General features: G+C 39.7%; 1 protein-coding gene across 10 annotated transcripts in view; it reads left to right on the top strand.

The window, feature by feature from the left end:
* Positions 1-23683, top strand: part of PTPN20 (protein tyrosine phosphatase non-receptor type 20) — a 117520-nt gene that overhangs the window by 15800 nt on the left and 78037 nt on the right. For 8 of the 10 annotated variants that reach the window (XM_072806399.1, XM_072806395.1, XM_072806393.1 and 5 more), the window contains one exon: positions 3475-3627. In XM_072806399.1, coding sequence (XP_072662500.1) covers positions 3594-3627 — 34 coding nt within the window. In that variant the 5' untranslated portion in view covers positions 3475-3593. Of the gene's footprint in view, positions 1-3471; positions 3628-23683 lie in introns of those variants that run through there. The other 2 variants (XM_072806396.1, XM_072806407.1) reach the window with 2 other exon arrangements.

Below are 23683 nucleotides of genomic sequence, written 5' to 3' on the forward strand. Positions count from 1 at the left end.
TAATTCTTCCTACCCCTTACTGGCTCTGGTACCTTCTGTTGTAAGTAAGCTGATCTCAGCTTTGCTTCCCTGTATTTGCCTCTCTCTCCAGATTTGGGGTGATAATTTGCTTTGCCACCTCAATTCTCTGGTGGATCTAAGAAAAATCATTGGTTTTTACATTCTTCAGCCTTTTTCTTCTGAGGATGGGAGTGATGATTTCCTAGCTATGATCTTTTAAAGACATACATTCTTTTTAATTTTTACCATTTCTAGTATTTTTCACATGTTTAATGTATATTTAGCTTCAAATTTACATGTGTGTCACACTCCTTCTTTTTTTAAAATATTTTATTTATTTATTATTTATCCTACTTGCAGGGAGCCCGATGTGGGACTCAATCCCAGGACCCCAGGATCATGCCCTGAGCCAAAGGCAGACACTCAACCCAGGCGTCCCTCACACCTTTTCTTCTTGAAGAGCTCCCTTTAACATTTCTTTTAGTGCTAAGATGATGACACAGAATTCTGTTTGTTTTTTCTTTTTGTATATTTATCTTTATATTTCTGTATTTTTTCTTTAATTTTCTGTACTTTCTTTCTTTTTTTTTTCTTTATTTTGACCTCAAAATTGAAAGATGCTTGTGGCAGAAATGAAATTCTGGGATGACAGTTATCCATCAGCATTTTAAAGAAGTCATTCTATTGTCTTCTGGCTTGAATCATTTTTGCTAAGAAGTATCTTGCAATTTTCCTTTTTATCTAGATACCTCTAAGATTTTTTTCTTAATATCTTTGTTTTTCAGCACTTGGACTGTGATATGTGTAGTCCATATCCCTTCCCGCTACTTGGGGTTCTGAGCATTTATTTGAATTGTGATTTTGTATCATATTAATTATGGAAATTTCTCAATTATTCTCTTTTGGTGGCTTCAATTATACAGAAATTAGGCCATTTGATAATGTTCTATGACTTTTGAATGATCTGATTTTCACTCATCTGCTTGTTTCATTTTGGATAATTTATATTTACCTATCTTGAAGCTTAGTTTTTTTCTTCAGCTGTGTTCAGTCTTCTGAATAGCTCAATTTAAGAAATCCTTTATCTCTGATACTGTTTTTATTTCTAGTATTTCCATTTGATTTTTTAAAGTAGATTCTGCCCCCCTCCTAAAATTTTCCACCTGCTCATGTATGTTATCTACCTACCTTTTCCCACTGATTCTTTAACATTGTGCAGTGACCTATTCCTCATTTCAATTAGTCTGAGACTTCATCAAAATCACCTTTACCATCCACATTTCTACCAAAATTCTATTCATGGAGACTTAGGTGTTCTCTAAGAAAGTGGAAGCTTTGTCTATAGTGCTCTCCTTATCTTCCTGAGCTCTTACCAGAATTGCCTTTAAGTATCCTTTCATGGCAGTCTAGACCTTTCCTGGTGTGTACCTCAGACTCTTTCAGCCTCCACGCATTACCAATGTAGCAGCACCCCTACTTCTCAGTACCAATTTTCCTCTTGGTGACTTGAGGCTGTTACAACAAAATACCAGAAACCGAGTAGCTTAAACAGCAAACATTTATTTCTCATAGTTTTGGGTGCTACAAATCCAAGATTAGGGTATCAGCACGGTCACGTTTTGGTGAGGACTCTTCCAGGTTGCAGACTGCCATCTTTTTGTTGTATCCTCACATGTTGGAAAGAGAGCTGTACTTGGCTCTCTGGTCTTCTTATAAGGGCAGCAATCTTGTTAACAAGAGTTCCACTCTCATGACCTAATTACTTCCTAAAGACCCCACTTCCAAATACCATCACATTGGAATTAAAGTTTAAATGTATAAATTTTGGAGGGACACAAAAATTCAGTCCTTTGTAGGTAGAAACCAGGTGCAACCTTTCCAGAGTCTTCTCTCAGTGAGGTCATACAGAATGTACTTAATTCCCCCAGCAACAAGTTGTCTTGTTTTCTACCAAGGAAGCTCACCTGAGGCTAGGAATTGAGGGTCTTTCATGGGAGTCAGTCATGGAAGCACACAGTATTTGTGTAACTGATGGTGGTCATTAAAATTCCACATACCCATAAAGAAATCAGGTGTTCAGCGTACACCACATCATTTGTTCTGTGTAGGCACAATGAGCCAACTCTTCTCAGGGAAAGTTTTCCCAAGCAATTTCCCAGATGACAGCCAAGGGCCACCCTTGTAAGTAGGTTTTTCTAAATGTAGCAGCCTCAGGCCTGCTACATCAACTCTTCTCTGTACACATATATAATGTGTGTATGTTCATGACTGCACCCTTTAAAGAAATAGTTTCTTGGGTTATATTGCTCAAGGTCTATTTTTTTATAAATTTATTTTTTATTGGTGTTCAATTTGTCAACATATAGAATAACACCCAGTGCTCATCTCGTCAAGTGCCCACCTCAGTGCCCATCACCCAGTCACCCCCACCCCCCGCCCACCTCCCCTTCCACCACCCCTAGTTCGTTTTCCAGAGTTAGGAGTCTTTCATGTTCTGTCTCCCTTTCTGATATTTCCCACTTATTTTTTCTCCTTTCCCCTTTATTCCCTTTCACTTTTATATTCCCCAAATGAATGAGACCATATAATGTTTGTTCTTCTCCGATTGACTTATTTCACTCAGCATAATACCCTCCAGTGCCAAGGTCTATTGATTAAAGGGTACAGGAACTATATATTTTGAAATAGGCACTCTTTTGTAATTACAGACATATTTCCTAAAAAGAGAGAGGAAGGTAAAAGGTAAGATAAAAAGCAAGAACAGCCAGATGAACAAGCAGATGGACCCGATGTTGAGGAGGTTTGAAGTAATGTGCCAAAGCAATTTATGTCATGAATGAAACAAACAGAAGATTGTTTATTTTGGCACCTAATTAGCAGAAACATGTAATTTTACTAAGTCTAGGATTTAAACAATTAGTTGAAGGTACAATTCTCTACATAACTGAATAATCCTTGGCAGAGCCTGTTAACGATCATCATATCGTGTTAAGATGACATACTACCTATTTGCCTTACATACATGTTTCAAATAATCTTTATTAAGATCCTATATCTCAAAGTTTTAAAAAATATGTTTCAAAACATTAACTTTTAGATTTCAACTACAGTAATCCAGTATCATTTGCAGGTAGCTAATGGAGAGGTTGTGGACAAAAAATATTCTAGGTTTTTAACCAGTGGAAACAACATAACATGATTTTATAGGCCTATTATGACAAAGATTAGAAGAGAAAAAAATGCTATTCTATCTGAGGATTTTTGATAGCTTGAACATGAACTACTTGAAGACAGGGTCTGTAGTAAGTTCTTATCCATTCAATGTTGAATCCCCAACACCTAGTTTAGCATAAGTGTGGCATTAAAAGAGTTAAATCACTGAGTGACAGTGACTGATTAAATATCAGTAATAATCTGTTAAAGCTGTGAAAACTCGAGTTGTCTAATAGAAATTTGCATTGTGTGTTCAACCAGGTGAACAACAGTTGTATGCAGGCCCCAGGCTCTAATCAGACCTTCTGCCTAACTCTTGGGGCACAAAGCTCAGTACCTGCAGAAGCCTTTTACCCATCTCATCTGGGCATGGGGACAACATGTCTGCACCCAGGAAGGCTACAGCAGAGTCTGGTAAGTTCTCATGCTCGTACACTTTGGGGGGTGTGAGAAGCAGGAGGAAGCAATGCAGTGCTTCTCAGACTATAAATACATGTGGGAACCACCTGTGACTTGTTAACCTGCAGATTCTGATTCACTGGGTATGTGCAGAAATGTAGGATTGTGCACATCTAATAAGCTGTCACAGAATAGTGAGGATGAGATTCTTGTGTTGTATTTTATTCTTTCCAAAGAATAACATTTTTCCAATTATGTAAATAATATGTTATATATACAGCATGTAATGTAATTGTATATATAGTAATAAATATAACATTTATTGCAGATAGTCTGGAAAATACAAACAAGCACAAACACACAAGGAGGAAGGCTTTTGGTATATAATACTAACACAGTGTTTTAATGAGATGCCACTGTCTCCAGGTGACCCATACTGTCATTGTCTTGTCTCCGACATTAGCAGCTTGCCATGATTTTTCAAAGTTTCTCTTAGACCTTTCCTCATTCTTTCCATGTTCAGCTCAGCAGCTGCTCCCTCTTCTCTCCTGCCCTCCTTGTCCTCAGTGTTGCTCCCTCCCTCAGAGGGCTAAGCCAGAGCTCTACATAGGGCAGTCCTTGCTGGGCTATTTCTCTGGTCTTGCAGCTCTGACTCCAGGAGTCCTTCTGGTCCTGTCTACATCCTGAAGGACCTAGAAGCAGCTTGATTTCTCATTGTGATACTACTTATCTCAGCACATATGTTGTTTCCAGTTTTTTTCTTCTATCATAGACATTACTATTGATAATATGTTAACATTGACAGGTTCTATTCTTGGGTTGAAGTATGTCTTTATGATAAATTTTCAGGATTGGGATCCTTGAGCTAATGGGTCTGAATTTTACAATGCTTTTGCTCTCTATTGCCACATTATTTTCCAGAAAATGTTAATCTTATTACCAGTAGTATACCAGTTGAACTGTAACCCCCCTTTGGTGTTGTTATAGCAAGAAGATAATTTAGTTGCTATGAAATGCTATCTTGAGCCTCCTTTTCTCTTCCATTTATATGATTACTGCTTAGGACCATTTATTTCATTTTGTGTAACTTGATTTTTAAAAAATCTGCTTGCTGCTTTTTCCTTTTTGAGATAACTCTGAACTAATGGTTCCATCAATTGTCTGTCTTCTGACCTTCTACTTAAGAATCTGATAAAAAAGAATCTGATCAAATTATAAGTCTTTACTGGAGTCTTTTTAAATAGAATTTTAAATCTGTTTTTTTCCTATTTTATGTCCCAAACACTCCATTCCTTTATTTTAGATTTTGTGAAAAGGGCCAAAACAGTACACAAAAAGATAGTTGAGGCACTGATTTACTTAAGACCTTTGCAATTATTATGCAAGTGACCAAACTGGGTGGGTTTCCTTAAAAGAAATTATAATGAAAGTAGCAATTGTCATATTTTTTTGGCAGAACTTTTTAGATTCTAAATATATATGGTAATTTATAGCTTTGTTCTTTATTGCCACCTAGTGAATGGTCTCTTTTCTCAAGGAAAGAGTATGCTTCGCAAAACTGAAAAGTTACACACGTTGGTGGATTTTTTAAAAAGATTTTTTATTTATTCATTTGAGAGGGCTAGAGAGCACAAGCAGTAGGAAAGGCAGAGGAGAGGGAGAAGCAGACTCCCTGCCAAGCTGGGAGCCCACCGTGGTACTCAATCCCAGGACCCCGAGATCATGACCTGAGCCAAAGGCAGATGCTTAACTGATTGAGCCACCCAGGTGCCCCTTTATTGACGGATTTAAAGTCCACAATAAGAGACACAGAGCAAGAACCAGTTACTTTAAATGAATTAAAATCTTTAGCCACAGACATAGTTCCAAAATCACTTATTAAAAGCATTTATAGTTTTCATGGAATTCCAGCTGGAATTTTTATTCTCTTTTCTGGGCTTCCTTAAGCCTTTATTTATATCCTTATCAGAGTGCTTGTTTTATTCTCTCACATTATAGTTATTTCTATACTTCCCTATTGAAGGAGAGACTTCTGGAGGATAAAAATCGAGTCTTTCTCTGGGAAACGAACTAGGGGTGGTGGAAGGGGAGGTGGGTGGGGGTGGGGGTGACTGGGTGATGGGCACTGAGGTGGGTACTTGACGGGATGAGCACTGGGTGTTATTCTATATGTTGGCAAATTGAACACCAATAAAAAATAAATTTGTAAAAAAATAAAAAATAAAAAGTGATTGTTAACCCCCCCAAATCGAATCTTTTCTTTCTGCTTAAGCACACTCAGTGCTTTGTATATTGTATATGTTTAATAAATGTTGGTAAACATTATTACAGAGTTGCTTTTAGTGGTGGAAGAAAGCAGAAAATAGAAGAGGTACTACTGATCTGTAGTTTCTATAATATGTTGTCCTTTAAGAAATGACAGATTAGCAGATTTGATTTGTGGCAGATTTCTATTACCAAACAGTTTGTGAGCCCTTAGGAAAGGATGAGATGATCTTTAAGAACTGAGTTTCACTAAGAAGACAGGTTAAACCAGCTTCTAACTAGAGCAGTCTAGAGCAGCCCTGGATCAAGAAGAAGCTTTCCTCATCCCAATAGGGTAAATGCTCTTCTTCCTGGCGACTCTAAGATTAGGATGACCCAAACTGCCAAATCCTAGGAAATTCTTTCCTTGGAGCACCTGGTGGCCATAGAACCTCCCGTGGAATCCCATTGCAAAGCAGAATAGGCACTTGAACTTAGCAATGCTTGCTGATGTCAGAAGCCATCCTTCTATGACTCTGCAAGTGGTAGAGTACTTGGGAGATTCATTTACTGGTTTGACTAGCTTACTAGCCATTTACATGTCCCATTGGCAAAGTCTATTTGACGATCCTCAGCCTTCTTCCTGTTTTAGGCTCCTTAAAACCCAACCACAGTGACCTGAAATTTCTGGTCATCTTGTTGCATCAGGCCCACTAGAATGTGCATTATACAGAATGATGTGGGACCTGAGATAGCTCATCCAGGGTTTATGTTACTCTCTGTTAGTTCCTATGTATCCTAGAAGAGAACGCAGATCTCATTAGAGTAAATGTCCATGCCAAAACAGAACACTGGATTTTTTGTGCTAGTTCTTCTTTAGTTCTTGTAGTCAAGAACTATATACCTGCTTTCCCTAGGTGTTTCTTTCTCACCTTCCTACACATGTGTCTGAGAAAGAACAACATCTGTACTTTGTACTTTTTAAGGCCTCTGAGTTCATGTCCACCTATCAATAAGCCAGATAGGGTATTTAGAGGAGTCACTGGAAAGTACTTTTGGTTTTGTGCCTCGTGTAAGTACAGTGACAGACTGCATAGCCCCCAAATGCTGAATCAATGTACAGCAGACTATGAAATCAGTCTATGTATCTTTTATAGTAATTATGTCTGTCACTCCTAGTTCTCTATCTAGAACCATCCTGACCCTGGCCATTGGTTGAGGAGTCTCCATCCACAAGAAGGATGTATAGGATATAAATACACCAGGAGCTGATCCTAGGCCTCAGCTGATAAGCAATGGTCACCATTGGGAAAATCCCACAAGCAACCTAGACTTGCTCAACTCCCATGAAATCTCTATCATGTTACCCTTCAAGAAACCACATTCTGGATTCTTCCTGAATCACTGAAGTAATAAAGGTTACCACCTCTCTACTACTATAAGTTCATTTGTTCACATTCTCCCTGTCTTTTATTTTTCCTGACCATCCCCATGTGCCCATGGATATTGCCATGCACCAGCACTTTCAGGACATGCTCTACAAACAGCCTCCTCTAGGCCTGCTCCAGGGCCTGAGCCAAGGAAAAAGGCTGAGCACCGAAGGAATGCATAGGAACTTGAAGCTTAGACTTTGTTAGGGACGGAATTTCAGACTGGGCAAAAAAGGGGACACCTTGCTTTATCCCAAGGCTAGGGAATCTAGGAATGAGTAGGTTGGGACAGTGGATGTTCTGTCCATCCTGGTTCTTTTAAACATTCACATCTGTGCCTAAGCCACACATGAAAACCCATAAAAATGGGTCTCTGATGTCTTTTCATTTTTCATGGGCCTCATTAATTTATGGCCTTATATGCCTTGTATGACTTACTCCTGCTTTCTATTTCGTATTTCATTCCTTGAACTGATGCCTAAAACACCTTTTCCAGTTCTGACCTATTGTTTTTCTTCTTTGATTCTGATTTGGACTCTTCTTCTGGCCAAGGGATTTTCATAGTTTTGAAGTAATCAAGAATCCATGATGAAAGGGCATTCCCCCACCATCCCAACAGAAAAGCTTTCCACATTGCCCAACACCTTGTATTTGTCCAAACCTGGGAAAAGTACTCTTATTGCTAGAGAAACATGTGATAAAATGGATCACACAATGACAATTGATAACAAAATTCATTGTTCTGTGGACATTTATCTAGTACATGTTCTGGCCTGGGCACTGTATTCTGGGTTAGAAGTAGGGAAGTAAAGAAAGCATGGTCTCTCCAAGGAGATTACAATATACTGTGGAAATTTGTATGCAGGTAAATTATAATACAAATGCTAATCCTATAATAGTGATATCAGAAAGGTACTATAGCAATTGCAGCAGATTTGGAAAAGGAACTGAAGAAGGCAAAGTACTGAGCACATGCTTCAGTGTATGCTCTCTCTAGAAATCCTATTGAAGAGGTAATGAAGGACAGAAAAGATGTAAACCTACAAAAACGTCTTGACAAAAGAGAAGACATTAGCTGATGAAAAAGGCTAAGCATTTTGGAAAATGGAAAGGAGGTGGGCAATGCTTTTAGCAGAGCAGAGAAGAAACCCAACTACCAGGAAGAAGTGGGGTGGGAGAAACTGCCAATTAGAAACTGTCAGATTTCTGCATAGAACTCTGAAATGCTCAGGCATTGGAGGTGCTGAGTGAAACAGGATAATTATTTGGCCTATCTTAGAACTTTTTAGACACTCTAGGTTTCTTCTCTTAGGCTGAGCAGCAAGATACTGTTCTCTTCTCCCCTCAACAGACCACACAGGAGGCTTACTCTATGGAGGTGAAGATGGAGGAGCTGTTTTGGATGGGAGGCTGGCTGAGCTGGGAGTGGGAGTGGGGCAGCTAGACTGAAAATGGTAAAGTAGTTAAAAGGCTGTACTTGACACAGGTTAAGGCTCTTCCTCCCTCCTTCCCCTCAACTGCCCTTTTTCCTTCCATTAAGCTCTCAGCAAGGCTGGCAGTTAGGTTTCTATTCCCCAGGCAGGAAACCAGGGGATTTCTCCCTGGGGGAAATTGACCACCCGAGAAAAGAGCTACAGACTTTGGGAAGTTCTCAAAGGACAATGTGTATGTGTCTCCCTCTCTCTCTGAATTTTCATACAACAAGGACTACTTACTAGTAGTCAAAGAGCCACAGAGCCACACACACAGCTTCTAATTGCCTTCTTAATGTCGCAGTGTTATGCATAAATGAATAGTCAAAGGTCACCAGATATCTAAGGAAAGCCGCTGAGTAAAATAAATAAATGAGAAAAAAGTGAATTCAGAGAGAGTGCAGGTAACAAATAAGTAAATACTGTAATTTTCTTAGAGAAGTGAGAGACAATACTGCACCAAGAAATGTAAACAGGGTGGTCAAAACAAGGACCCTTCAGTAAGCAAAAAGACCTCTGAGGAATTTAGCAACTGTTAGCAGAAATAAGTATCAGAATTGAATATAAAGTTAGACTTTTCAGAAACTGGGATAAAGGGCAGCCCTGGTGGCTCAGCGGTTTAGCACCACATCCAGCCTGGGGTGTAATACTGGAGACCTGGGATCAAGTCCCACTGAGGCTCCCTGCATGGAGCCTGCTTGTCCCTCTGCCTGTGTCTCTGCCTATCTCTCTCCCTCCCTCCCCCTCTCTCTCTCTGTCTCTCATGAATAAATAAATAATTTTTAAAAAGAAAGTTGGATAAAGAGATAGAAAAAAAGATAAAATTAGAAGATGACTCGACAAAAGCCTGCATGTAACTAATAGGAATTCTGGAAAGAAAAAAAAAAGTGATTGAGTAGCTACTTACTGAAGAACAATTCTCAGACTGAAGGACACGAGTTTCTAGATTTAAGAGTGAGTTCAATGTACAGTATCATGTCATCTGCGAAGAGGTAGAGTTTGACTTCTTCTTTGTCAATTTGAATGCCTTTTATTTATTTTTGTTGTCTGATTGCTGAGGCTAGGACTTCTAGCACTATGTTGAATAGCAGTGGTGAGAGTGGACATCCCTGTCTGGTTCCTGATCTTAGGGGAAAGGCTCTCAGTGTTTCCCAATTGAAATGATAGTTGCTGTGGGCTTTTCGTAGATGGCTTTTAAGATGCTGAGGAATGTTACCTCTATCCCTACACTCTGAGAGTTTTGATCAGGAATGCTATATTTTGTCAAATGCTTTCTCTGCATCTATTGAGAGGATCATATGGTCCTTGTTTTTTTCTCTTGTTGATATGATCTCTCACAATGATGCTTTACGAGTGTTGAACCAGCCTTGCATCACAGGGATAAATCCCACTTGGTCATGGTGAATATTCTTAATGTACTGTTGGATCCTATTGGCTAGTATCTCGTTGAGAATTTTTGCATGCATGTTCATCAGGGATATTGGTCTATAATTCTCCTTTTTGGTAGAATCTTTGGTTTTGGAAGTAAGGTGATGCTTGCCTTAGAGAACGAGTTTGGAACTACCCCAACTCTTTCTATCTTTCCGAAAAGCTTTAGTAGAAGAGGTATTGTTTCTTCTTTAAATATTTAATAGAATTCCCCTGGGAAGTGATCTGGCCCTGACTTTTCTGTCTTGGGAGGTTTCTTTTCTTTTTTTTTTAATAAATTTATTTTTTATTGGTGTTCAATTTACCAACATACAGAATAACACCCAGTGCTCATCCCGTGAAGTGCCCCCCTCAGTGCCCGTCACCCATTCACCCTCACCCCCTGCCCTCCTTCCCTTCCACCACTCCTAGTTCGTTTCCCAGAGTTAGGAGTCTTTATATTCTGTCTCCATTTCTGATATTTCCCACACATTTCTTCTCCCTTCCCTTATATTCCCTTTCCCTATTATTTATATTGCCCAAATGAATGAGAACATATAATGTTTGTCCTTCTCTGATTGACTTACTTCACTCAGCATAATACCTTCCATTTCCATCCATGTTGAAGAAAATGGTGGGTATTTGTCGTTTCTGATGGCTGAGGAATATTCCATTGTATACATAAACCACATCTTCTTTATCCATTCATCTTTCGATGGACACCGAGGCTCCTTCCACAGTTTGGCTATTGTGAACATTGCTGCTAGAAACATTGGGGTGCAGGTGTCCCGGTGTTTCATTGCATCTGTATCTTTGGGGTAAATCCCCAACAGTGCAATTGCTGGGTCATAGGGCAGGTCTATTTTTAACTCTTTGAGGAACCTCCACACAGTTTTCCAGAGTGGCTGCACCAGTTCACATTCCCACCAACAGTGTAAGAGGGTTCCCTTTAATCCACAGCCTCTCCAACATCTGTGGTTTCCTGCCTTGTTAATTTTCCCCATTCTCAATGGTGTGACATGGTATCTCATTGTGGTTTTGATTTGTATTTCCCTGATGGCAAGTGATGCGGAGCATTTTCTCATGTGCTTGTTGGCCATGTCTATGTTTTCCTCTGAGAGGTTTCTGTTCATGTCTTTTGCCCATTTCATGATTGGATTGTTTGTTTCTTTGCTGTTGAGTTTAAGAAGTTCTTTATAGATCTTGGAAACTAGCCCTTTATCTGATATGTCATTTGCAAATATCTTCTCCCATTCTGTAGGTTGTCTTTTAGTTTTGTTGACTGTATCCTTTGCTGTGCAAAAGCTTCTTATCTGGATGAGGTCCCAATAGTTCATTTTTGCTTTTGTTTCTTTTGCCTTCGTGGATGTATCTTGCAAGAAGTTACTGTGGCCGAGTTCAAAAAGGGTGTTGTCTGTGTTCTCCTCTAGGATTTTGATGGAATCTTGTCTCACATTTAGACCTTTCATCCATTTTGAGTTTATATTAGTGTCTGGTGCAAGAGAGTGGTCTAGTTTCATTCTTCTGCACGTGGATGTCCAATTTTCCCAGCATCATTTATTGAAGACACTGTCTTTCTTCCAGTGGATAGTCTTTCCTCCTTTATCGAATATTAGTTGACCATAAAGTTCAGGGTCTACTTCTGGGTTCTCTATTCTGTTCCATTGATCTATGTGTCTATTTCTGTGCCAGTACCACACTGTCTTGATGACCACAGCTTTGTAGTACAACCTGAAATCTGGCATTGTGATGCCCCCAGATATGGTTTTCTTTTTTAAAATTCCCCTGGCTATTCGGGGTCTTTTCTGATTCCACACAAATCGTAAAATAATTTGTTCTAACTCTCCGAAGAAAGTCCATGGTATTTTGATAGGGATTGCATTAAAAGTGTAAATTGCCCTGGGTAACATTGACATTTTCACAATATTAATTCTGCCAATCCATGAGCATGGAATATTTTTGCATCTCTTGGCGTCTTCCTCAATTTCTTTCAGAAGTGTTCTATAGTTTTTAGGGTATAGATCCTTTACCTCTTTGGTGAGGTTTATTCCTAGGTATCTTATGCTTTTGGGTGCAATTGTAAATGGGATTGACTCCTTAATTTCTCTTTCTTCAGTCTCATTGTTAGTGTATAGAAATGCCACTGATTTCTGGGCATTGATTTTGTATCCTGCCATGCTACCAAATTGCTGTATGAGTTCTAGCAATCTTGGGGTGGAGGCTTTTGGGTTTCCTAGGTAGAGTATCATGTCATTGGTGAAGAGGGAGAGTTTGATTTCTTCTTTGCCAATTTGAATGCCTTTAATGTCTTTTTGTTGTCTGATTCCTGAGGCTAGGACTTCCAGTACTATGTTGAATAGCAGTGGTGAGAGTGGACATCCCTGTCTTGTTCCTGATCTTAGGGGAAAGGCTCCCAGTGCTTCCCCATTGAGAACGATATTTGCTGTGGGCCTTTTGTAGATGGCTTTTAAGATGTCAAGGAAAGTTCCCTCTATCCCTACACTCTGAAGAATTTTGATCAGGAATGGATGCTGTATTTTGCCAAATCCTCTCTTTGCATCTAATGAGAGGATCATATGCTTCTTGGTTTTTCTCTTGCTGATATGATGAATCACACTGATTGTTTTATGAGTGTTGAACCAGCCTTGTGTCCCAGGGATAAATCCTACTTGGTCATGGTGAATAATTATCTTAATGTACTGTTGGATCCTATTGGCTAGTATCTTGTTGAGAATTTTTTCATCCATGTTCATCAGGGATATTGGTCTGTAATTCTCCTTTTTGGTGGGGTCTTTGTCTGGTTTTGGAATTAAGGTGATGCTGGAAGAAAAAAAAAAAAAAAAAAAAAAAAGGTGATGCTGGCCTCATAGAACGAATTTGGAATACTCCATCTCTTTCTATCTTTCCAAACAGCTTTAGTAGAATAGGTATGATTTCTTCTTTAAACGTTTGATAGAATTCCCCAGGGAAGCCATCTGGCCCTGGACTCTTGTGTCTTGGGAGGTTTTTGATGACTGCTTCAGTTTCCTCCCTGGTTATTGGCCTGTTCAGGTTTTCTATTTCTTTCAGTTCCAGTTTTGGTAGTTTGTGGCTTTCAAGGAATGCGTAGATTTCTTCTAGATTGCCTAATTTATTGGCGTTTAGCTGTTCATAATATGTTTTTAAAATCGTTTGTATTTCCTTGGTGTTGGTAGTGATCTCTCCTTTCTCATTCATGATTTTACTAATTTGAGTCTTCTCTCTCTTCTTTTTAATAAGACTGGCTAAAGGTTTATCTATCTTATTAATTCTTTCAAAGAACCAACTCCTGGTTTTGTTGATCTCTTCCACAGTTCTTCTGATCTCGATTACGTTGAGTTCTGCTCGAATCTTAATTAACTGTCTTCTTCTGCTGTGTGTAGGGTCCATATGCCATTTTTTCTCTAGCTCCTTTATGTGTAAGGTTAGCTTTTGTATTTGAGTTCTTTCCAGTTTTTGAATGGATGCTTGTATTGCGATGTATTTCCCCCTTAGGACTGCTTTTGCTGCACCCCAAAGATTTTGAATGGTTGTATCTTCATTCTCATTAGTTTCCATGAATCTTTTTAATTCTTCCTTAATTTCCTGGTTAACCCTTTCATCTTTTAGCAGGATGGTCCTTAACCTCCACGTGTTTGAGGTCCTTCCAAACTTCTTGTTGTGATTTAGTTCTAATTTCAAGGCATTATGGTCTGAGAATACGCAGGGGACGATCCCAATCTTTTGGTATCGGTTCAGACCTGATTTGTGACCCAGTATGTGGTCGATTCTGGAGAAAGTTCCATGTGCACTTGAGAAGAATGTGTATTCAGTTGAGTTTGGATGTAAAGTTCTGTAGATATCTGTGAAATCCATCTGGTCCAGTGTATCATTTAAAGCTCTCGTTTCTTTGGAGATGTTGTGCTTAGAAGACCTATCGAGGGTAGAAAGAACTAGATTGAAGTCACCAAGTATAACTGTATTATTATCTAAGTATTTCTTCATTTTGGGTATTAATTGGTTTAAATATTTGGCTGCTCCCACATTCGGGGCATATATATTCAGGATTGTTAAGTCCTCTTGTTGGATAGATCCTTTAAGTATGATATAGTGTCCCTCTTCATCTCTCACTACAGTCTTCGGGGTAAATTTTAGTTTATCTGATATAAGGATGGCTACCCCTGCTTTCTTTTGAGGATCATTTGAATGGTAAATGGTCCTCCAACCTTTTATTTTCAGGTTGTAGGTGTCCTTCTGTCTAAAATGAGTCTCTTGTAGACAGCAAATAGATGGGTCCTGCTTTTTTATCCTTCTGAAACCCTGCGCCTTTTGATGGGGTCATTAAGACCGTTCACGTTCAGAGTTACTATCGACAGATATGAGTTTAGTGTCATCATGATATCTATTCAGTCCTTGTTTTTGTGGATTGTTCCACTGAACTTCTTCTTAAAGGGGAATTTTAAGAGTCCCCCTTAAAATTTCTTGCAGAGCTGGTTGGCGGTCACATATTCTTTCAGTTCCTGTCTGTCTTGGAAGCTCTTTTTCTCTCCTTCCATTTTGAATGAGATCCTTGCTGGATAAAGTATTCTTGGTTGCATGTTCTTCTCATGGAGGACCCTGAATATATCCTGCCAGCCCTTTCTGGCCTGCCAGGTCTCTGTGGAGAGGTCTGCTGTTACCCTAATACTTCTCCCCATAAAGGTCAGGGATTTGTCTCTTGCTGCTTTAAGGATCTTCTCTTTATCTTTGGAATTTGCAAGCTTCACTATTAAATGTCGAGGTGTTGAACGGTTTTTATTGATTTTAGGGGAGGATCTATTTCCTGGATCTGAATGCCTGTTTCCCTTCCCAGATTAGGAAAGTTTTCAGCTAGGATTTGTTCAAATACATATTCTGGCCCTCTGTCCCTTTCGGCGCCCTCGGGAACTCCAATTAGACGTAGGTTTTTCTTCCTCAGGCTGTTGTTTATTTCCCTTAATGTGTCTTCATGGTCTTTTAATTGTCTGTGTCTTTTTTCCTCAGTTTCCCTCTTTGCCATCAACTTGTCTTCTATGTCACTCACTCGTTCTTCCACCTCGTTAACTCTCATCGTTAGGACTTCTAGTTTGGATTGCATCTCATTCAGTTGAATTTTAATTTCTGCCTGATTGGATCTAAATTCTGCAGTCTTGAAGTCTCTTGAGTCCTTTATGCTTTTTTCTAGAGCCACCAGTAGCTGTATAATAGTGCTTCTGAATTGGCTTTCTGACATTGAATTGTAATCTAGATTTTGTAACTCTGTGGGAGAGAGGACTGTTTCTGATTCTTTCTTTTGAGGTGAGGTTTTCCTTCTAGTCATTTTGCTCAGGGCAGAGAGGCCAAAAACAAGTTGTATTGGGAAAAGGAGAAAGAGAGGAGAGAAAGAAGGAAAGAAAAGAGAAAAAGAAAAAGGGAAAAAGGAAGAAAAAAGGAAAAAAAGAGAAGAAAAAGAGAAAGAAAAAGAAATAAAGGGAAAAAAAGGTGGGGGAAGCAATCAGAAATCAAATAGAAAAAAAAAAAAAACCACGGGGGAGTATCTTCTGATTCTGGATACTTTAAGTCCCTTGTCTTCCGCTGGAACTTGTCCGTCTAGCTGGTCTTCTGGGGGAGGGGCCTGCTGTGCTGATTTTCAGGTATTAGCAATTGGGGGAGTTGCTCAGCGAAAGATATTTAAGCTGTTTATCCTGTGAGGCCACTGTGAGGCTCAGTGGGGGTTGTTTACCCCGTGAGGCCCCAGGAGGAACAACCGCAGTGGCAGGGCCAGCTCTGGAGCCCTGGAGTCAGCCCCCGCAGTAACTCCGGGGCTCTCGGTCTGCAGGGCCTGGAGGCTCCAGGGCGGGGCCGCTGATCTGCTCAGCTCGGGGCAGGACCGTCCTCGCTGTCCTGGGCCCTCCCCGCCTCTGCCTGTCCCGGGGGAGGCCGGATCCTGGGCTGTGTCCCGGCGCCCTGTGCTCCGGGGCCTGCGCTGTTGGATTCGCGCTCCCGCCCCGCAGGCCCCTCCGCGGAGCCGCCCCCGAGCCCCCCCCCCCCCCCGAGCTGCTCCGGGTCCCGCCGTGCGCGCTGCAGCCCTTAGGGAGCTCGGCGCACTCTCCCGGGGCGCAGGTGTCTGTTAGTGTCCCCGGGAGCCCGAGGGCATCCCCACCCTCCTGGGTCCTGCTCCAACTCCCTGCGAGCCCTTTCCGCCCGGGAAGGTTGGTGCAGCTCCTGCTCCTCCGGGACGGGGCTCTCCTGTCCTGGGGACACTCGCCCCGGCCTCAGCCCGGCTCCTCACGGGGCCCCTCCCCCTTGGAGGCCTTTTGTTTCTTCAGTTCTTTTTCCCCGTCTTCCTACCTTGATAGAAGCGCTAACTCTTCTCACTGTAGCATTCCAGCTGTTCTCTCTTTAAATCTCAGGCCGATTTCATAGATTTTCAGGATGATTTGAAGATTATCTAGGTAATTTGGTGGGGACAGGTGACTTGGGGACCCCACTCCTCCGCCATCTTGCTCCTCCTCCCCTCTTGGGAGGTTTTTGATGACTGCTTCAAGTTCCTCCCTGGTTATCGTCCTGTTCAGGTTTTCTATTTCTTCCTGTTCCAGTTTTGGTAGTTTGTGGTTTTCTGGAAATGCATCCATTTCTTCTAGATTGCCTAATTTATTGGCATATAGCTGCTCATAATAAGTTTTTAAAATCGTTTGTATTTCCTTGGTATTGGTGGTGATCTCTCCTGTCTCATTCATGAATTTTTTAGAGTCTTTTCTCTCTTCTTTTTAACAAGGCTGATAATGGTTTATCTATCTTAATTCTGTCAAAGAACCAACTCCTGCTTTTGTTGATCTGTTTCACAGTTCTTCTGGTCTCCATTTCATTGAGTTCTGCTCGAATCTTTATTAACTCTCTTTTTCTGCTTGGTGTAGGTTTTATTTGCCATTCTTTCTCCGGTACCTTTAGGTGCAAGGTTAGCTTTTGTAATTGATTTTTTCCAGTTCTTTCAGGGATGCTTGTATTGCAATTTATTTCCCTCTCAGGACTGCTTTTGCTGTATCCCAAAGTTTTGAACATTTGTATCTTCATTCTCATTAGTTTCCATGAATCTTTTTAATTCTTCTCTAATTTCCTGATTGACTCTTTCATCTTTTAGCAGGATGGTCTTTAACCTCCATGTGTTTGAATTTTTCTAAATTTCCTCTTGTGATTGAGTTCTAGTTTCAAAGCATTATGGTCTGAAAATATGCAGGGGACAATCCCAATCATTTGGTATCAATTAAGACCTGATTTGTGACCCAGTGTGTGGTCTATTCTGGAGAAAGTTCCATGTGCACCTGAGAAGAACGTGTATCCAGTTGAGTTGGATGTAAAGTTCTGTAAATATCTGTGAAATCCATCTGGTCCAGTGTATCATTTAAAGCTCTTGTTTCTTTGGAAATGTTGTGCTTAGAAGATCTGTCGATTATAGAAAGCGCTGTGTTCAAGTCACCAAGTATAAGTGTATTATTATTTAAGTATGTCTTAACTTTGGTTATTAGTTGATTGATATATTTGGTAGCTCCCACATTAGGGGCATAAATATTCATGACTGTTAGGTCATCCTGTTGGATAGACCCTTTAAGTATGATATAGTGTCCCTCTTCATCTCTTACTACAGTCTTTGGGATAAACACCTCAAGATTGCAAGAACTCATACAGCAATTCGGCAGTGTGGCAGGATACAAAATCAATGCCCAGAAATTAGTAGCATTTCTATACACTAACATTGAGACTGAAGAAAGAGAAATTAAGGAGTCATTCCCACTTACAATTGCACCCGAAAGCATAAGATACCCAGGAATAAACCTAACCAAGAGGTAAAGGATCTATACCCTAAAAATTACAGAACACTTCTGAAAGAAATGGGGAAGACACAAAGATATGAAAAAAATATTCCATGCTTATGGATTGGAAAAATTAATATTATGAAAATGTCAATGTTACCCAGGGTAATTTACACATTTAACGCAATACCTATCAAAATGCCATGGAGTTTCTTCAGAGTTGGAACAAATCATCTCAAGATTTGTGTGGAATCAGAAAAGACCCCGAATAACCAAGGGAATATTGAAAAAGAATAACAGAGCTGGGGGCATCACAATGCCAGATTTCAGGTTGTACTACAAGGCTGTAATCATCAAGACAGTATGGTACTGGCACAAAAACAGACACATAGATCAATGGAACAGAATAGAGAATCCAGAAATGGCCCCTCAACTCTATGGTCAAGTAATTTTTGACAAAGCAGGAAAGACTATCCATTGGAAAAAGGAAAGTGTCTTCAATAAATGGAGCTGGGAAAATTGGACATCCACATGCAGAAGAATGAAACTAGACCACTCTCTTGCACCAGACACAAATATAAACTCAAAATGGATGAAAGATCTAAATGTGAGACAAGATTCCACCAAAATCCTAGAGGAGAACACAGACAACACCCTTTTTGAACTCGGCCACAGTAACTTCTTGCAAGATACATCCACGAAGGCAAAAGAAACAAAAGCAAAAATGAACTATTGGGACTTCATCAAGATAAGAAGCTTTTGCACAGCAAAGGATACTGTCAACAAAACTAAAAGACAACCTACAGAATGGGAGAAGATATTTGCAAATGACATATCAGATAAAGGGCTAGTTTCCAAGATCTATAAAGAACTTCTTAAACTCAACAGCAAAGAAACAAACAATCCAATCATGAAATGGGCAAAAGACATGAACAGAAATCTCACAGAGGAAGACATAGACATGGCCAACAAGCACATGAGAAAATGCTCCGCATCACTTGCCACCAGGGAAATACAAATCAAAACCACAGTGAGATACCATGTCACATCAGTGAGAATGGGGAAAATTAACAAGGCAGGAAACCACAGATGTTGGAGGGGATGTGGAGAAAAGGGAACCCTCTTACACTGTTGGTGGGAATGTGAACTGGTGCAGCCACTCTGGAAAACTGTGTGGAGGTTCCTCAAAGAGTTAAAAATAGATCTTCCCTACGACCCAGCAATGGCACTGCTGGGGATTTACCCCAAAGAAACAGATGCAGTGAAACTCTGGGACACCTGCACTCCAATGTTTCTAGCAACAATGTCCACAATAGCCAAACTATGGAAGGAGCCTCAGTGTCCATCGAGAGATGAATGGATAAAGAAGATGTGGTTTATGTATACAATGGAATATTACTCAGCCATTAGAAACAACAAATACTCACCATTTGCTTTGACATGGATGGAACTGGAGGATATTATGCTGAGTGAAATAAGTCAATCAGAGAAGGACAAACATTATATGGTCTCATTCATTTGGGGAATATAAAAAATAGTGAAAGGGAATAAAGGGGAAAGGAGAAAAAAGTGGGAAATATCATAAAGGGGGGGCAGAACATGAGAGACTCCTAACTCTGGGAAACGAACTAGGGCGGTGGAACGGGAGGTGGGCGGGGGGTGGGGGTGACTGGGTGGTGGGCACTAAGGTGGGCAGTTGACGAGATGAGCACTGGGTGTTATTCTTTATGTTGACAATTTGAACACCAATAAAAAATAAATTTAGTTAAGAAAATCCTAGAGGAGAACACAGGCAACACCCTCTTTCAACTTGGCCACAGCAACTTCTTGCAAGATACAGCTATGAAGTCAAGGGAAACAAAAGCAAAAATGAAACTGCTGGGACTTAATCAAGATAAAAATCTTCTGCACAGTGGAAGAAACAGTCAACAAAACTAAAAGACAACCTACAGAATGGGAGAAGTTATTTGCAAATGACATATCAGATAAAGGGCCAGTATCCAAGATCTATAAAGATCATATGAAACTCCACAGCAAAGAAACAAACAATCCAATCATGAAATGGCAAAAGATATGAACAGACATTTCACCAAAGAAGACATAGACATGGCCAACAAACACATAAAAAATGCTCTGCATCAATTGTACCGCTGAGGATTCACCCCAAAGATACAGATGCAGTAAAAACAGACACTTGCGCCCCAATGTTTATAGCAGCAATGTCCACAATAGCCAAACTGTGGAAGGAGCCTTGATGTCCATCGAAAGACGAATGGATAAAGAAGATGTGGTTTTTATATACAATGGAATATTACTCAGCCATTAGAAACGACAAATACCCACCATTTGCCTCCACATGGATAGAACTGGAGGGTATTATGCTGAGTGAAGTAAGTCAATCAGAGAAGGACAAACAATATATGGTTTCATTTATTCGGGGAATATAAAATATAGTGAAAAGTTTTAAAGGGGAAAGGAGAGAAAATGAGTGGGAAAAATCAGAGAGGGTGACATAACATGTGAGAGTTTTAACTCTGGGAAATGAACAAGGCGTAGTGGAAAGAGAGGCAGGTGGGGAGATGGGGTGACTGGGTGATGGGCACTGACGGGGGCACTTGACAGGATGAGTAGTGGGTGTTATAGTATTTTGGCAAATCAAACTCCAATAAAAATATACAAAAAAGTTTAAAAAATAAAAATATACAAAAAAGTGATTAAATAAATAAAATCTTTGAAAAACAATTTTACCAGAGTAAAACTGGGAATTGAGCAGTAGCTTAAGAGATAAACAATATGTGGTATTTTCACATGTTTTATTACTCGACCATGAAAAAGAAAAAATCCTGTCACATGCTGCAACATGGATAGGCCTTGAGGATATTATTGCTAAATAAAATAAGCCAGTCACAAAAAGACGGATACTGTATGATTCCATTTATGTGAGGTATTTAAAATGTTCAAATTCATAGAACAGAAAGTAGAATGAATGGTGGTTACCAGGTGCTGGGGGGAGCAGGAAAAATGAAGTAGTTGTTTAATGGGTATTAAGTTTTAGATTTGCAAGATGGAAAAGTTCTGGAAATCTGTTTCACAATAATATGCATGTAATTAACACCACTGAACTGTATACTTAAAAATGGTTATTATCGTAAATTGTATGTGTTTTCTGCCACAATAAAAAAAAAGTGGAGGGAGTGCTAAGATTGGAAAATTATCATTTTGTACCTATCCCAAAGACTGAGTCAGGCTGAAAGTGACAATGTATGCTAAATCTAGGTGAAAATTTCAATAAAGAGCTGGATGTGTGTGGTCACAAAGTGTCTCCGTATAGATTGTGCATTAATTGCAAATTAGGATAAAATAAAAACGTTTATAGGATAAAAATTGGACTTTAATCAGTCAAAATTAATGTCACAAATGAGGGAAAAATGGGCAGTGTAAGCTTTCAGATGTGAAATACTTTCTCAGTATCTCAGTTGAGAATGAATAATCTGAATTTAATTATGAAGAGACCTGAGAGCAAACTGAAATAAGGAGCATACTATTAAAGACAAGAACAGTGGAAGAGAGGGACTATGTTCTATTAAAATGCACGTGTCCAAAGTTTTAAAAATAATTTGTGTCTTTGAAGAAATTTATTTCCCTAAATTGTTAAGTTTGGTGGCATAAAAACTATTTTAGAATAATTTTTGATTTATAGATAAATTGTGAAGATATTATAGAACATCTGCAGTACCCCTCGCCTAGTTTCCCCTCTTGTTAGAATCTTATATTACCAGGGTACATTTGTCAATATCTGGCCTTAAACTAGCCTTGGTATATGAATACTAACTAAATCCCAGGCTTTATTTGAATTTCAGCATTTTATCGCCATTCGTGTTCTCTTCTGTTTCAGGATCCAATGCAGGATATCACATTGCATTTAGTTGGTATGTCTCCCCAGTTTTTTTCTGGTCTGTGATGATTTCTTTGTCTTTGTTTTTTGTGACCTTGACAGGCTAAGTCATGATCAGGTATCCTGTAGAATGTCCCCCAACTTACAGTTGCCTGATTTTTTTTTAATGATTACACTGGAGTTATGGGTTTGGGGGAGGACTACCACAAAAGTGAAGTGCCCTTCTTGTCGCATCATATCAGGAGGCACATGACATCCACGTGAAACAACTGATACTGTTTAGGCTAGTCGTTTAGGCTAGTCATTTAGTTAAGGTGGTATTTGCCAGAGGTGTTGTCTCTGCTGTAAAGTTACTGTACTTCCCTTGTCTCACTCTTTAAAAATGAATCACTACATGTAGCCTGCCCTCCTAGGTGGGAAAGGGAGCAAGAATTAAGCTCTACCTGTTAGAGAAGGGAGTATATGTACATTCTGGGGGATTATTCTGTATTATTCTCTTCTCCCCCACTTATTTATTTGATCATTTTTATGAGTATGGACTTGTTTATATTTTTTATACTTCATTATAATATAGTTGTTATTTATTTTGTTGTTCAAATTGTTCTGGCTCTGGCCCTTGGAAGGTCTTTCAGGTTGACTCCTGTGTCATATATCCCATCCTTTCACATATCCCATCCTTCAGTTTTTTGAGCACTTCACTACTTCATTGCATTACAAGATATTGCAGGCTTACCTTGCATTTTCCCCTGGTCTGGCTCTAGATTCAGCCATTTCTTGAAAGAGATTTGTTTTCTTTTCTTGGAAAATGATATTTAGGAACCAAGATCTGGACACTGGACCTGTTTGTTTCTACTGTAGTATCATTATTTCTGGCCCCTGGATAGTTCTTTTTAACAGATTGAAAAGTAATCACATGGGGCAGCCTGAGTGGCTCAGCGGTTTATCACCGCCTTCAGCCCAGGGCGCAATCCTGGAGACCCGGGATCGAGTCCCATGTCGGGCTCCCTGCATGGAGCTTATTATTTCTATTGACTGACTTTTCTGGTCATAGGACATATTTTCTTGCTTCTGTGCATGCCTGTTAATTGTTTACTAGATGTTGGATATTGCGAATTAAATTATTTTGGGGTGCCGGATTTTTTTTAATTCCTTTAAGAAAGTGTTTGGTATTTTCTGCCTTGCAGTTATATTACTTAAAGTTCAAATTGAACTTGATTCTTTTTAAGGCTTGCTATTAAGCTTTTTAAAGGTGATACAGGGTAGCCTTTATCCTGGGGATAATTTAGTTTTGCTACTGAAGAAGTGTCTCTTCTGTGAACTCTCCCCAGTGCCCCATGTATTTTGAGATTTCCTCATTCTGGCTTGTAAGAACACAAACTTTTCTAGCCTTTACTAATCTCTGCTACTTTCCAATGATTTTCCAACATGTCAGGAATTGTCCTCCATATAAGCAGACTCCCAATAAAGGATAAGAGAGGATTTCTTTGCAGATAATCAGATTCTCTTGTTCTGTACAGCTACTTCCTCTCTTGATATTCTGTGCTGCAAATTCTACTTAACTCAGCATCTCTGAACTTTGATCTCTTTCTCTTCAACTCAGTGAGGTCACTGGACTTTTTCAATTTTCTCCCTGAGCTGTGACATGGAAACTCCTTGAAGTTTTAACACCTCTGGCAAATACCAACTTAACTAAGTAAGGCTCACCTCACTTGTTTCTTTATTCTCTGAGATCATAGTTTGTTGGGCAATGTCTGAAAATTGCTATTTCAATGTCTTTTGTCCTATTTTCTGGTTGTGATTAAGTCCTGCAATGATAAA

Source organism: Canis lupus, chromosome 29 (genome assembly GCF_048164855.1).
Source record: "Canis lupus baileyi chromosome 29, mCanLup2.hap1, whole genome shotgun sequence".
NCBI lineage: Eukaryota > Metazoa > Chordata > Mammalia > Carnivora > Canidae > Canis > Canis lupus.